This window comes from Chiroxiphia lanceolata, chromosome 30, assembly GCF_009829145.1.
Source record: "Chiroxiphia lanceolata isolate bChiLan1 chromosome 30, bChiLan1.pri, whole genome shotgun sequence".
NCBI classification, from domain to species: domain Eukaryota; kingdom Metazoa; phylum Chordata; class Aves; order Passeriformes; family Pipridae; genus Chiroxiphia; species Chiroxiphia lanceolata.
The window spans coordinates 2,298,745-2,310,827 of record NC_045666.1 but is presented as its reverse complement, the minus strand read 5'-3'; the positions used below and the strand labels follow the sequence as shown (position 1 = coordinate 2,310,827).

Sequence of the window (12,083 nt, the reverse complement as noted above, 5' to 3'; positions counted from 1 at the left end):
CTGTTTCAGGGGTTCGCACCAACACCCCAATAACGCAGGGGCCAATTTAAGGGCCGTTTTAGGGGCTCCCCCCAGCCCCCCAATGAACCAGGGGCAGTTTCAGGGGTTCAGCCCCCACCCCTACCCCGTGACTGTCCCCAGGCTGTGAAGGACTCAGGCTGGTGGGGGAACAGCACCTTTTATTGGGGTGAACGTCGCTGTGGGGCCGAGCTGAGCCCGGGGGGTCGAGACCCCGTGTGGGGCCAAACCCTTCATGTGGGGCTGAAGTGACCCCTGGGACCAAACTGACCCTGTGGGGCCAAAGTGCCCCATGGGCCCGATGACCCCATCCCAGGACAAACATTCCCAGGTGCTCCAGCACAGCCGGTGCCTCACTGGGACCTTCCCAGGGCACGGCCAGGGTGGGAAATCCCATGTCCCGTGTTCCATGTCCTGTGTCCCAGGTTCCATTTCCCAGGCTCCATGTCCATGTCCATGTCCCCTGTTCCTGCTGCCATCCCCAGAGCACGGCCAGGGCGGACAATCCCGTGTTCCATGTCCTGTGTCCCCTGTTTGTGTCCCATGTTTCGTGTCCCATGTTCCATATCCCGTGTTCCATGTCCCATATCCCATGTCCATGTCCTATGTCCCATATCCCGTATCCACGTCCATGTCCCATGTCCATATTCCGTGTTTCATATCCTGTGTCCATGTCCCTTATCCCATGTCTGTGTCCATGTCCCACACCCCGTATCCCATGTCCATGTCCCACATCCTGTGTCTGTGTCCCTTATCCCATGTCTATGTCCATGTCCCATATCCCATACCCATGTCCTGTATCCCATAGCCCATGTTCCACACCCCATACCCCGTGTCCGTGCCCCCGTGCCCACCCCCCATTTCACAGTGGGGGGTCTATGCGGAGCTGGGGGTCCCGCGTCCGTCCGGGGGCTCGGCGGGGCTGGCGGCCCATTCCTGCCTCTGGATGGTGCCCGTCCTGCCCTCGAGGAGGTGCCGCCGCTGCTCCCGCGGGATCCGCACGGCGTGGTACTGCGGCACGGCCGGGGGGGCACGGCGGGCACGGCGGAAAAACCCCACCTGGGGCACCGGGGGACAGGTCAGGGGAAAGGGGGGTGGGTCATGGGGGCCAGGGGGGTTCAGGGGGATCCATCCCTCACCTTCCAGAGCCCGAGGACCAGCAGAGCCAGGAGGAGGATCCCGAGCAGCACCGCCAGCGGGACCACCCACCACGGGACCCCCGCCACTGCCACCCCCGGGTCCAGGTGGATGGACACCGACATCTGGGGGGCGGGGGGGGTCAGAGGAGTCTAGGGGAGTGGGGGGGCCCCGGGGGGGTCGGGGCAGGGGTCAGACCTGTGTGGCCGCATCCTTGAGCACCAGGTTCTTGCTGGGGGAGGTGACGGAAACCTCGGCACGGACGATCAGCTCCAGCGAGGAGACATCCAGGAATTCCTGGTGGGAACAGGGGGAGTCCGGGCCGGGCTGAGCCCCCTTTCCACCCATCGCCGCCCCCCCGCCCCCCGCAGCCCCGGTACCTCCAGGAAGGTGCTGTTCCAGAGACGGCCCCGCGCCCGCAGCTCCGAGCGCTCCAGGGTGGGCAGCGGGCACAGGAACGGGCGGCAGCGGGCAGTGCCCCGGGCACAGTCCTGGGGGGACGGGACATCGGGAATGGGGGGAGACCCCGGGAATGGGGGAAGGGGGGGGTGTCCCACTGCAGCCTGAAACGGGACACCAGGGTGGGGGCACTCCAGGAATTGGGGGGCCTTGGGAATGGGGGGACCCCAGGGTGGGGGCACTCCAGGAATTGGGGGGCCTTGGGAATGGGGGGACCCCAGGACTGCATGTGCCAGAGCAGGGGCACCCCGGGAACAGGGGCACCCCAGGACTGTGCGTGCTGGAATAGGGGCACTCTAGGAGGGGCATCCCCAGAGTGCCCCCCCCTTGAAGAGGCCCCCCCAAAAGCAGGACTCCCCGAGCAGGGCCCCCCCAAAGCGGGTGTCCCCCCACTCACCAGTGTCACGTTCCTCCTCCTCTCTGAGGGCGCTGGGACCCACCAGGACCGGGGGGGGGATGCCTGTGGGGGGTCACCCTGTCCCAGTGGCTCCTGGGGGGGAATAAGAGGGGGGCAGCAGGGACCCTCAGGCGCACCTGGGCACCCCCAGAGACCCCCAGACACCTCTGGACACCCCCGAGGCACCCTCGGGCACTGCTGAGCACCCCTTGGCTGCCCCTGGGCACCCCCATTGGCACCCTCCAGGCACCCCCAACCCCCCCCAGGCACCCCCAGCCCCGTGGCCGTACCAGGGCGAGGCGCAGGGGGTTGGCAGAGGGGCTGCAGGGCACGGGGGGGGTGCCCAGTTCCAGGCTCAGAGGGTACAGGAGCCACTTTCCGTTGGGCAGCTCATGGGGCCAGTGCAGGGTGAGGAAGGCAGAGCCCAGAGTCTTCAGCGCCTGTCCCCTGTGGGACACCTGGAGGGGGTACGAGACCCCCACCCCATGAGTGCCACACACCCCACAAACACCCTCCACCCCGTCAATGCCACTCACATGGACCCCCCCCAGACCCCAAAACGCCCCCACCTCTTAAATGCTCCCCCGTGGGCCCCCCGCCCCAAAGGTGCCCCCACATGGACACCCCCCCCCAAAAAACCCCCCATCCCAAAATGATCCACCCACATGGACCCCCCGCTCCACAAATACCCCCCACCCCATAAATGCCCCCACATGAACCCCCCCCACCCACAGACACCCCCCGCCCCACTCCAGGCTCTCCCGTGGGGGTCCCTGCAGGGGGACTCACCGTGACCTCGAAGCTGACGGCGCTGCCCACCTGGCTCTCCCTGCGCACGGCGCTCTCCCCCTGCACCTCCCCCCCGAAAAACAGCCGGGGGGGCACGGCCACTCTGGGAGGGGACAGACAGGGGTCAAGGGGGTCCCGGAGGGGGTTCCAGGGGGGTTCTGGGGTGGTCCCGACCCCCACTTACCCCGTCACAGAGAGGGGCAGCTCGAGGACCACCCGGGCACGAGCGACCACCGGCTCCAGCCCCGGCTGTTCGCTGATCCTGCGGAGGAGTCGGGGGGTCGGGGGGGGGCAGCACCCAAAAATCCCCCCGTGCCGTGCCCAGAGCCCAGCGCGGGGGGCTGAACTCCCCCAACCCTGCGGATCCACCCCCCAAAGCCCCAACGGCTTCGCCCCAAATCCTGGGACCTCCATGTCCTAAATCCTGGGTGCTCCAGCCCCCAGACCCCCCCAGGGCTCTGGTCTCCAAACCCCCCGGGGGTCTCCATCCCCAACCCCGGGGGTCTCCACCCCCGCCCCCCGCTCACGTGGACAGTGCGAGCTCCACGGCCAGGTCCGAGGTGTGGATGGTTATTCCCGAGGTGCCGAGGATGAGGAAGAACCGCACCTGGGGCACAGGGGGGGCACAGGGGGGAGCGCTGGGGCTGGGCCAGGGGGCAGGGGGGGGCGAGGGATTGGGGAGGGGGCTGCGCCCACCTGTGCTCCACGTTTCAGGGGGTTGCCCAGCTCACACTCCACCTGGGAGCCGTTCTGGTTGGCGAGGCACAGCACGGGCTTGTCCTGGGGGGCACAGGATTGAGCCCCCCCAGCGGGCACCCCCGGCCCGCTGCACCCCCAACCCCCTCCACACCCCATACCCCCAGCCCCCTCTCCACCCCATACCCCCAGCCCCCTCACCATCCTACACCCCCAGCCCCCTCCACACCCCACACCCCCAGCCCCCTCCCCATCCTACCCCCCCTCACCCCGAGCCCCCCGCCCTCGTCGGGCCGCAGGGCCGCGTAGGGCAGCTCCGGGGGGAGGGTGGCCGTGAGCTGGGCCTGGTGGGCGTCGTCCCCGTCCCGCTGCGGCTCCGCCGGGTCCGACGGCTCGTTGGTCACCAGGACCTCCAGGGCCACGTCCTTCTGGTCACTCATGGCGAAGATGGCAGTGCCATCCTCGGCCCTGCGGGGGCACAGCCACCGTCCCACACCTCCGGGACCATCCCACACCCCCAGGACCATCCGCCCCACACCCCCATCCCCCCAGGGTGGGCACTGCCCCCCTGCCCCCCCACCTGGGCAGGGGCAGGAACTCGCTGTCACCGCGGCGGGCGCAGAACTGGAAGTGCAGCCGGAGGTTGCTCTGGCAGATCTTGTCATCCCCGCAGCCCTGGCGCAGGAAATGCACCTGGGGGGGCACGGGGGGCACTCAGGGAGGCTCCGGGGGGGATGGGATGCCCCTGGGGACACAGGGGACAGTGCAGGTGACCCCTGAGTAGAACAGGGCACTCCCTGGGATATGGGGGGACGCTGCAGGTAACCCCCAGGTTGGACTGGGGGACTCTCCAGGTGGCCCCCAGGTGGGACAGGGGTGACACCCCAGGTACCCCTGGGAGGGACAGGCCCCCCAGGCCGGCGGTCCCTGGCAGTGCCCACCTCGGCGCGGTGGGTGCTGGGCTGGTGGGGGCTGAGCGCGGGGGAAAGGGGGGGCAGCACAGCCCCCCGCCCCCCCCTGTGCCCCCCAGGCCCCCGGATCCCATAGGCCAAGGTGACAACGATGGGCCGCAGCTTGTCCCGGATCCCATCCTGGAGGGACACAAAGAGGAGGAGGAGGACAGAGGGAGGAAGGTCAGGGGTCACTCAGGGACCTGGGAGGTGTTGGCACAGCTGGAGGGGGCCATGGGGTGGGACTGAGGAGGGGGACAAGGATGGGGATGATGAGGATGAAGGCGGAGACAGGAATAGGGATGAGAAGGATGAAGATTGGGAATGGGGACAGGGATGGGATGGGGATGGGGATGGGGATGCTGAGGATGAGGATGGGGCCGAGGCCGAGCACCTACGTGCAGCTGGAAGGTGGGGGTGACACAGGCCCGGCTGTGCTGCCGGGGCAGCTCCAGGGTCCCAGAGAGCTGGTGCTCGGGGTCTGTGGGGCCGCGGCCCAGGAACGACCCCCGGGGGGCTTGGCCACGGCGCCGGCGCTCGGTGTCCACGTCCAGCACGAACTCCAGCTCTGGGGACACAGGGAGGGGAGGCCTCAGGGAGGGGAGGCAGCAGGGATTGGGGGTCCTCAGGGCTGGGGATCCTCGGGGCTGGGACGCTCCCGGGGTCCCTCGGGGGGTCTCACCGAGGTGGGGGCTGTAGCTCGCAGGACTGGCCGTGTAGCTGAAACAGGCTTGGACCTCCACGCTGGGGGGGGCACGGAGTCAGACGGGGGGCAGCAGTCCCCTGGGCCCATGCCCGGGGAGGGGGTACAGGGGGCTCGGGGGCACCCACCAGACGCCCTCCCGGTGGCGGCAGTTGCTCTGCTCCAGGTCGATGGTGTGGGGCAGCAGCGACACGTTCCGGGACACGTGGACCACCGGGCGGGCCCTACCGGGGGCAAACGGGATCCCAGAGCGGGCACCCCCCTCCTGAGGGCACCCCCAGCTCTGCAGGGACCCCCAGGGCGGGGGATGCTCTGGGAGGGGTTGAGGGAGCCCTGGGACGGGGATCCTTAGGGGTGGGGGTCCTCAGGGATGGAGGGTCCTCAGGGAGGGGGGGATGCCCAGGGATATGGGGGGTCCTTGGGGATCCAATCCTTGGGACTGGGGGGGTCTCTGGAGATGGGGGCAGTGCAGGGTTGGGGACTCCTAGGGAATGGGGGTCCTGGAGGATGGGGAGCTCCAAAGGATTGAGATCCTTGGGAACTGGGGGGGATGCTCAGTCTCGGGGGTCCCCGGGATGGGGTCTCACCTGTAGAGCACCACAGTGTCGGACAGGGACCCCACCAGCAGGTCGGGGTACAGGTTCCCGTCCACGTCCAGCCCCCCCGACAGGGAATACCCGAAGGTTGGGACCCCCACGGCCTCCCCGTCCAGGACCTGGGGACACCGGTAGGTGACGACCCCGCGGGGGCCCTGCCGGGGCAGCCCCCTCCCCACCATCCCCCCCTCACCTGGGCCGGCCTGGCCACGATGCCCAGGGCGCTCCCGTGGTAAATGAACACTTTGCCGGCGCCGTCGAAAGGGGCTCCCACGGCCAGGTCTGGGGGGGCAACGGCAGCTGGGGGGGGCACAGAGCCCTCCCGGGACCCTCTCGGGGGGACAGCCCCCAGTGCCACCATCCCCAGCCCTTGGAGACCCCAACCCCACCCCCCGAGCCCTCAAATCTGTCCTGGTTGAGGTCCTGGTGCCACCATCCCCAGTTTTTGGGGTATCCAGAGCCCCCTAAATCCCTCACCATCCAAGCTGTCCTGTTTGTGGTCCACAATGGCACCACTCCCAGCCCTTGGGGACCCCAAATCCCCCCAAACCCCTCATCCTCAAATCCATCACGGTCAAAGTCCCCAGTTCCACCATCCTCAGCCCCTGGGGACCCCAAAACTCCCCCAGATCCCCCCCAAACCCCCTCACCCTCAAAGCCATCATGGTTGAGGTCCCCGGCCGTGCTCAGGGCGGTGCCGAACATGGACCCCCGGGTGCCGTTGAGCCTCAGGGGGGTCACAGCGTCCCAGAGCCCCCCGGGGTTGATGTAAACATAAACAGCCCCCCCGATCTCCTCCTGGCGCTCAAAGAAGTGGGGGGCCCCCACCACCAGGTCCATCCACCTGAGGGAACACGGGTCTGTCACCTCCTGGGTGCCCCCAGACACGGCACTGGGATTTTGGGGGGGTTCAAGGACTGGGGGGTCCTTGGGGATCGGGGGGGGGATGCTCAAGGGTGAGAGTCCCGGGGGGGGGAATCCGAGGGATTGAGGGGGCCTTGGGAACGGGTGGGGTCCTCAGCCTGGGGGCTGAGGGGGTGGGGAGACAGGGGTTGGACTCTGCCCGGGAGGGTCTCCCGGGGGTCCCCCCGCGCTCACCCGTCGCTGTTGAGGTCGAGCACGGCCAGGGCGTGCCCGAAGGCCGAGCTGAGCTGCGGCCCGGGCAGCACCGCCTCGGGCACCAGGCGGTTGGCGCTGTCGCGACGCAGGATCACGACAGCCCCGGTGTGGTTGGCGCGGGGGGCGCCGGTCACAAAGCTCAGCCCCCCCCGGCGCGTCAGCCCCGCGCCTGAGTCCACTGAGAACCCTGCGGGGAGCGGGGGAGAGGGTCGGTGCCCACCCGGACCCCCGAATGCCCGCGCTGTCCGTCCGTCTGTCCGTCCCACCCTCTCTCTCTGCTCGACCCCTCTGGGACCCCCGAGGGAATGGGGGGATTCCCCTCGTGGGAACGGGGGGAGTGGGGGGATTCCTCTGATGGAAATAGGGGGAATGGGGGGATTTTGCTCCTGGGAATGGGGGGATTCCCCCGTGGGAATGGGGGGCCCATGTGCCTCAGTGTCCGTGCTCTTCTTGCCTGGGGAGGGCAGGATTTGGGGTCCCACCAACTTGGGTAGGGGGTTGAGCCTTTTGGGGGTGGGGGGGAGCGACGAGCAGCCCCCCCGGCATTGCCAGAAGGGAAGGTTTGGGGGGAAAAAGGGCAGATTTTGGGACCAGAGCAGCAGATTTGGGCTGAGAGAGCAGGGGGAGCCCCTTCCCCACATGCAGCTATTGCAGAGTGCAGCCCCCGCAGCCCCCCTCGGCCGCCTGAGCCCCCCCGCAGCCCCCCGAGCCCCCAGCCAGGCTCCAACCGCCCCCCCAAAACCGTGCACCCCCCCATGCAGAAACTCCGGGGGGACAAGCGGGGGGACGGGGGGGTGCTGGGGGCCACGCCAGGCTCGGGGATCCCCCCTCCAGGGCTCTGGGCCCCCCCCCCCCCCGAGTTCTGTCCACCCTCCCCCAGCCTGGCAGTGCCCCCAACACAGCCCGGGCACAGCGACGGGACACAGGACGGGGTGGGGGGGACAGGAATGGGGGAACAGGGACTGGGGACACGGGCACTGGGGGGACAGGAGTGGGGGAACAGGGATTGGGGACACGGGCACTGGGGGGACAGGAGTGGGGGAACAGGGATTGGGGACACGGGCATTGGGGGGACAGGAATGGGGGAACAGGGATTGGGGACACGGGCACTGGGGGGACAGGAGTGGGGGAACAGGGATTGGGGACACGGGCATTGGGGGGACAGGGCTGCAGGGACAAGGAATGGGAGGGGACAGGAGTGGGAGGTCTGGGGGATGGACACAGGAGGGGGAAGCGTGCAGGGGGGGCTGTGGCCACACGTGTGCTCGGCTGCGTGTGCGGGGAGGGCATGGGGGGGGATGTGTGTACAGAGAGAGAGAGAGAGAGAGGTACGTGTGGGGACATGGATGTGAGGGGGGACAGGGGGATCCCCAGGACTGGGGACAAATGTGTGCTGGGGGGATGTGCGTGTGTTTGGGGGACACATGTCCAGAATGACACGCGTGCATGGGGACACGTGATAAAGGGGACATGTCTGTACAGGGCACACGTATGTGCATGGTGACACGTGTGTGCACACAGGCTCCCACAGGGCCCCTCAGAGCCTGGGTCTGTCCCCACAGGTGACATGGGTGACACAGCACAGGACACGCTGCAGGGAGGGTACACACGGCACACATATGGCACACACATGGCACACGCGTGGCACAGCCGTGGCACACACGAACCCATGTAGCTATTGTGGGCCACGTCTGGGGCGGCGCCGGGGACCCTCTCGCCGGGCTGGGGGGTCCGGAAGACCCTCTGGTCGGGGGCAGCGCTCTCAATGTTTGTCACAAAGAGCAGCCCTGGGGGTGGGGGGTGGGTGTCAGGGCGGGCACGGGGGGGGCGCAGGGGCCGCGGCAGCCGGGGGGGACCCCCGGGCCGGGCCCCCCCGTACCGAAGTAGCTGTTGGCGGGCACGGGGATGAGCGAGGGGTCCTGGTCCTTCTCCCCCCCCGCTTCGAAGGGACCGGCGTCCGGGCGCAGCAGGTCCAGAGAGCTCTGGTTGAGCTGCTCCACGCGCAGGGTCCCTGCGGGGGCCGGGGTGAGGGGAGACACCACGGGGACCACCGGGGGGACCCCCGGGAACACCACTGGGACCCCCAGGGACCCTTCAGCACCGGCGAGTTCTGGTTGAGATGCTCCATGCTCGGGGTCCCTGGGGGAGCCCGGGGTGAGGGGGCTGGGCAGGGGACACCAGGGGGACCCCTAGGGACTCCAGGGGGACCCCCGGGGATCCCTCATGCTCCGGGGGGCTCTGGTTGAGCTGCTCCACGTGCAGGGTCACCTGCACACGTATGTGCACACCCGGCCCACCTGCCCAGGCAGGGGTTGCACTCACACCCTCACACCCCCCTCCCGGGCAGCCCCTCACCCCTCCACGGGGCTGTCCGGGCCAACTCCTCACCCTTCCAGTTGTAGGTGCTGGGGCCCCAATGCAGGAACATCCACCCCCTGTCCACACACAGCCCCTCACACGGGCAGCCCCTCGCCCCTTGACGGGGGGTCCGGGCTGCTCCCTCACCCTTCCAGTTGCACATGCAGGGGGCTCCGAGCAGGAACGCCCTCCCACACCTCACACCTCCCTCTCCTGGGCAGCCCCTCGCCCGTCCGGGGGGTTCCCGGCCCCCCTCACCCTTCCAGTTGTAGGTGCCGGGGGCCCCGAGCAGGACATAGCGGTGGTCAGGGCTGAACGCGGCCGCCAGGCCCTGCTGGCAGGTGCCAAAGCGCTCGTGGCCCTGGGGCCGCCCCTCGCAGAACTTCCACTCGCCGCCGTCCAGCTCGTCCCGCACCCGCAGGTCCTGGCTCAGCACGAAGCACCTCCCGATCACGTCCCGCGTCTCCAGCGGCTGCCGCACCCGGTGCCGCAGCTCGTACCGGTGGGCACAGGTCTGGGGGCACCCAGAGGGGTCACAGGGCGCCGGGCCCCCTCCCCTAAGGGTGCCGGTGCCCTCTGCCTCCTACCCCAGCACCCACCACGATCTTCCCTCCGGCTCCTTGGCTCTTCACGCTCACCCCCAGCCACTGGTTCTCTTTGCTCTCCCGCTGAGGGTCCACTGTGGGCACAGGGGGCAGGGTCAGCCCCGCCAGGAAGCCCCCCGGGACTCCCTGCCCCCCCCCCGGGGAGCGCAGCTCACCTCCCTCATCGATGGGCACCCGCCAGCAGTCGGAGAGCTCGGGGGTCAGCGGGCAGGCGAAGAGCCCCCCGGTCCGGTTGGCACCTTGGCTGGGCAGGGCCTGCGCCTGGGGGGCCCCCACCAGCAGCCTGGCAGGGCACAGACCCCCGTCAGGTGCCCAGAGCCCCCCGGAGCCCCCCCGGAGCTGTCACACGCCCACACCGATGTCCCCGTGCCCGGGCGGTGCCAGCCCGGCCGAGCAGCTGCTGCCCCGGCACCGTTCCCAGGCCTCAGCCGCAGCTCAGTGCACGGGTGGGTGCGGGGGGGACGCACACTCGGGCCCCCCCACGCTCCCCGACTGCCCCACCCGGGACAGCAGCGCTGGGGGCACCCTGACCCCCACCCCGGGGTCCCCGAGGGGTCACACTCCGCGGGACAAGTCCGGTGCCACTGGGGGCTCCTCGGTGGCCACGGGGCACCTGCAGCCACCCCCGGCCCGTCTGCCCCGGGGGTGTTGGTGGCCTGGGGACACGGCCGAGCCCCGGGGGGTGGCAGAGAGGCAGAGTCGGTAAAAATAAACTGGAATTCACTCAAAATAACCCCGCAGTAACATGCCCAAAAAAGGAGAGAGGCACAGGGAGGCACCGGGTGCCCCCCGGAGCCAGGCCAGGGCACCCTGCGAGGGGACCGGGGGGCACCGGGAGGACGGGCGGGGACTGCGGGTGCGGGGCCGGTGGGACCGAGCCCAGCGCGGCTCCGCAAACACCCGCAGCGGCCACCGGGAGCCAAAAACCGCCCTCGGCGCCAAGACCGTGGCGCGGGAGGGAGTCGGGTGACAACGGTGACAACGGTGACAACGGCGCCACCGGGGGCACGGGGACGGACGGGAATGGGGGGCTACAAGGGGGCACACGACGGTGACACTGCCCAGAGACCTGCCCGCTCAGGGGCTCTCCGGCGCTGAGACCCCCGGCAGGAGCCCGGGGGCGGTCAGGGGGACATGGGGGGACACGGGGAGCCCCGCGGGCTGGGGGACACGGGGGCTGGGGGACACGAGGACACGGGGGCTGGGGGACACGAGGACAGGGGACACGGGGCCGTGACGGGGGTCTCGGCAGCCGCGGGTGGGCGTTCGCCGCAGCGGCCGCGGGGGAAGCGGCGGTCACGGCCCGGGGGCCCAGCCGGGGGGGTCCCTCCACACGAGCACCCCGGGGATGCAGCGATGGACCCCCGAACCCCCCCAACACTCCCCCCAATCCCCGTCCGCGGTTAATGCTGAATAATCCCGGGCCGCGCAGGCGGCGACTCCGCGCCTGTCCCCGTCCCCTCGGAGCTGCAGCGCGGGTGGGTAGCTGGGTCGAACCCCCCGCGAATCCCGGGGGGGTCCTCCTCTCCGGTTCCTCCCGCCCCGGGGCTCCTTCCCTTCCCATTCCCGGGGCTCCTGGGCTCGTCCAGCCCAGGTCCCCTCACAGAGCCGGGACTCCCGGTCCTCCTTCAGCCCCTCAGTCCCGGGGCTCCAGATTCCCCCCAGTCCCGGAGCTCCAGATCCCCCCCAATCCCGGGACTTACGGTCCCCCCCATTCCCGGGGTCGGGTGCCCCCACCGCAGGTCTCCGGTCACCCCCATCCCCGGGGGTCGCCCCCCGCAGCCCCCCGCACTCACCAGCCCGCCGGTTCGGGGCTAAGCTGCCGGTGCAGCGCCACGGCGGCCCCGAAGAGGCTGCCCCGCTCGCCGTCCTTCAGCACGGGGCTGCTGCCGTCCAGGTTGAAGGCGGCGACCGCGAGCAGCCGCAGGGCGACCCAGGGCAGCCACCGGCACCGGCACCGGGAGCGGCCCCGGGGACCCTCCATCCCGCCGCCGCCGCCGCGCCCCGGCCCCGCCGCTCCGCCGCCCGCGGGAGGAGCCCGGGCTGTCCCGGGGAGGGGGCTCGGCCCCGGCCCCGCCCGCCCGCGCAGGGAATCCCCCGGGAGTCCCACCCCGGGATGGGGCTGAGCATCGCGGCACGTGTGGCGGGGACTGCTCCGTATGGCAGGTGCTGCACCCATGGGACAGACTGAACCCATGGGACTGACTGCACCCCATGTGGGACTGACTGCACCCATGTGGGACAGACTGAACCCAT

The 12,083-nt window shown here is 70.1% G+C and overlaps 1 protein-coding gene across 4 annotated transcripts; it reads right to left on the bottom strand.

Annotated features, from left to right (window-relative positions):
* Positions 1 to 162: 162 nt before the first annotated feature.
* Positions 163 to 11,834, bottom strand: ITGA7 (integrin subunit alpha 7). Of its 4 annotated transcripts, XM_032713532.1 has the most exons (26): positions 11,624 to 11,834; positions 9,983 to 10,110; positions 9,822 to 9,901; positions 9,481 to 9,736; positions 8,744 to 8,875; positions 8,532 to 8,651; positions 6,844 to 7,051; positions 6,396 to 6,589; positions 5,939 to 6,027; positions 5,737 to 5,864; positions 5,278 to 5,373; positions 5,129 to 5,190; positions 4,845 to 5,014; positions 4,438 to 4,587; positions 4,077 to 4,189; positions 3,766 to 3,964; positions 3,497 to 3,580; positions 3,328 to 3,407; positions 2,985 to 3,062; positions 2,801 to 2,903; positions 2,302 to 2,469; positions 2,012 to 2,104; positions 1,536 to 1,646; positions 1,354 to 1,452; positions 1,158 to 1,280; positions 163 to 1,077 (listed from the first exon to the last, which is right to left on the bottom strand). In XM_032713532.1, the coding sequence occupies exons 1-26, from the start codon at positions 11,809 to 11,811 to the stop codon at positions 895 to 897; spliced, it is 3,435 nt and encodes a 1,144-aa protein (XP_032569423.1). In that variant the 5' UTR covers positions 11,812 to 11,834; the 3' UTR covers positions 163 to 894. The 4 variants fall into 4 exon arrangements, with proteins under 4 accessions (XP_032569423.1, XP_032569424.1, XP_032569425.1 ...); XM_032713533.1 differs by lacking the exon at positions 8,532 to 8,651; XM_032713534.1 differs by lacking the exon at positions 8,744 to 8,875.
* Positions 11,835 to 12,083: the final 249 nt, after the last annotated feature.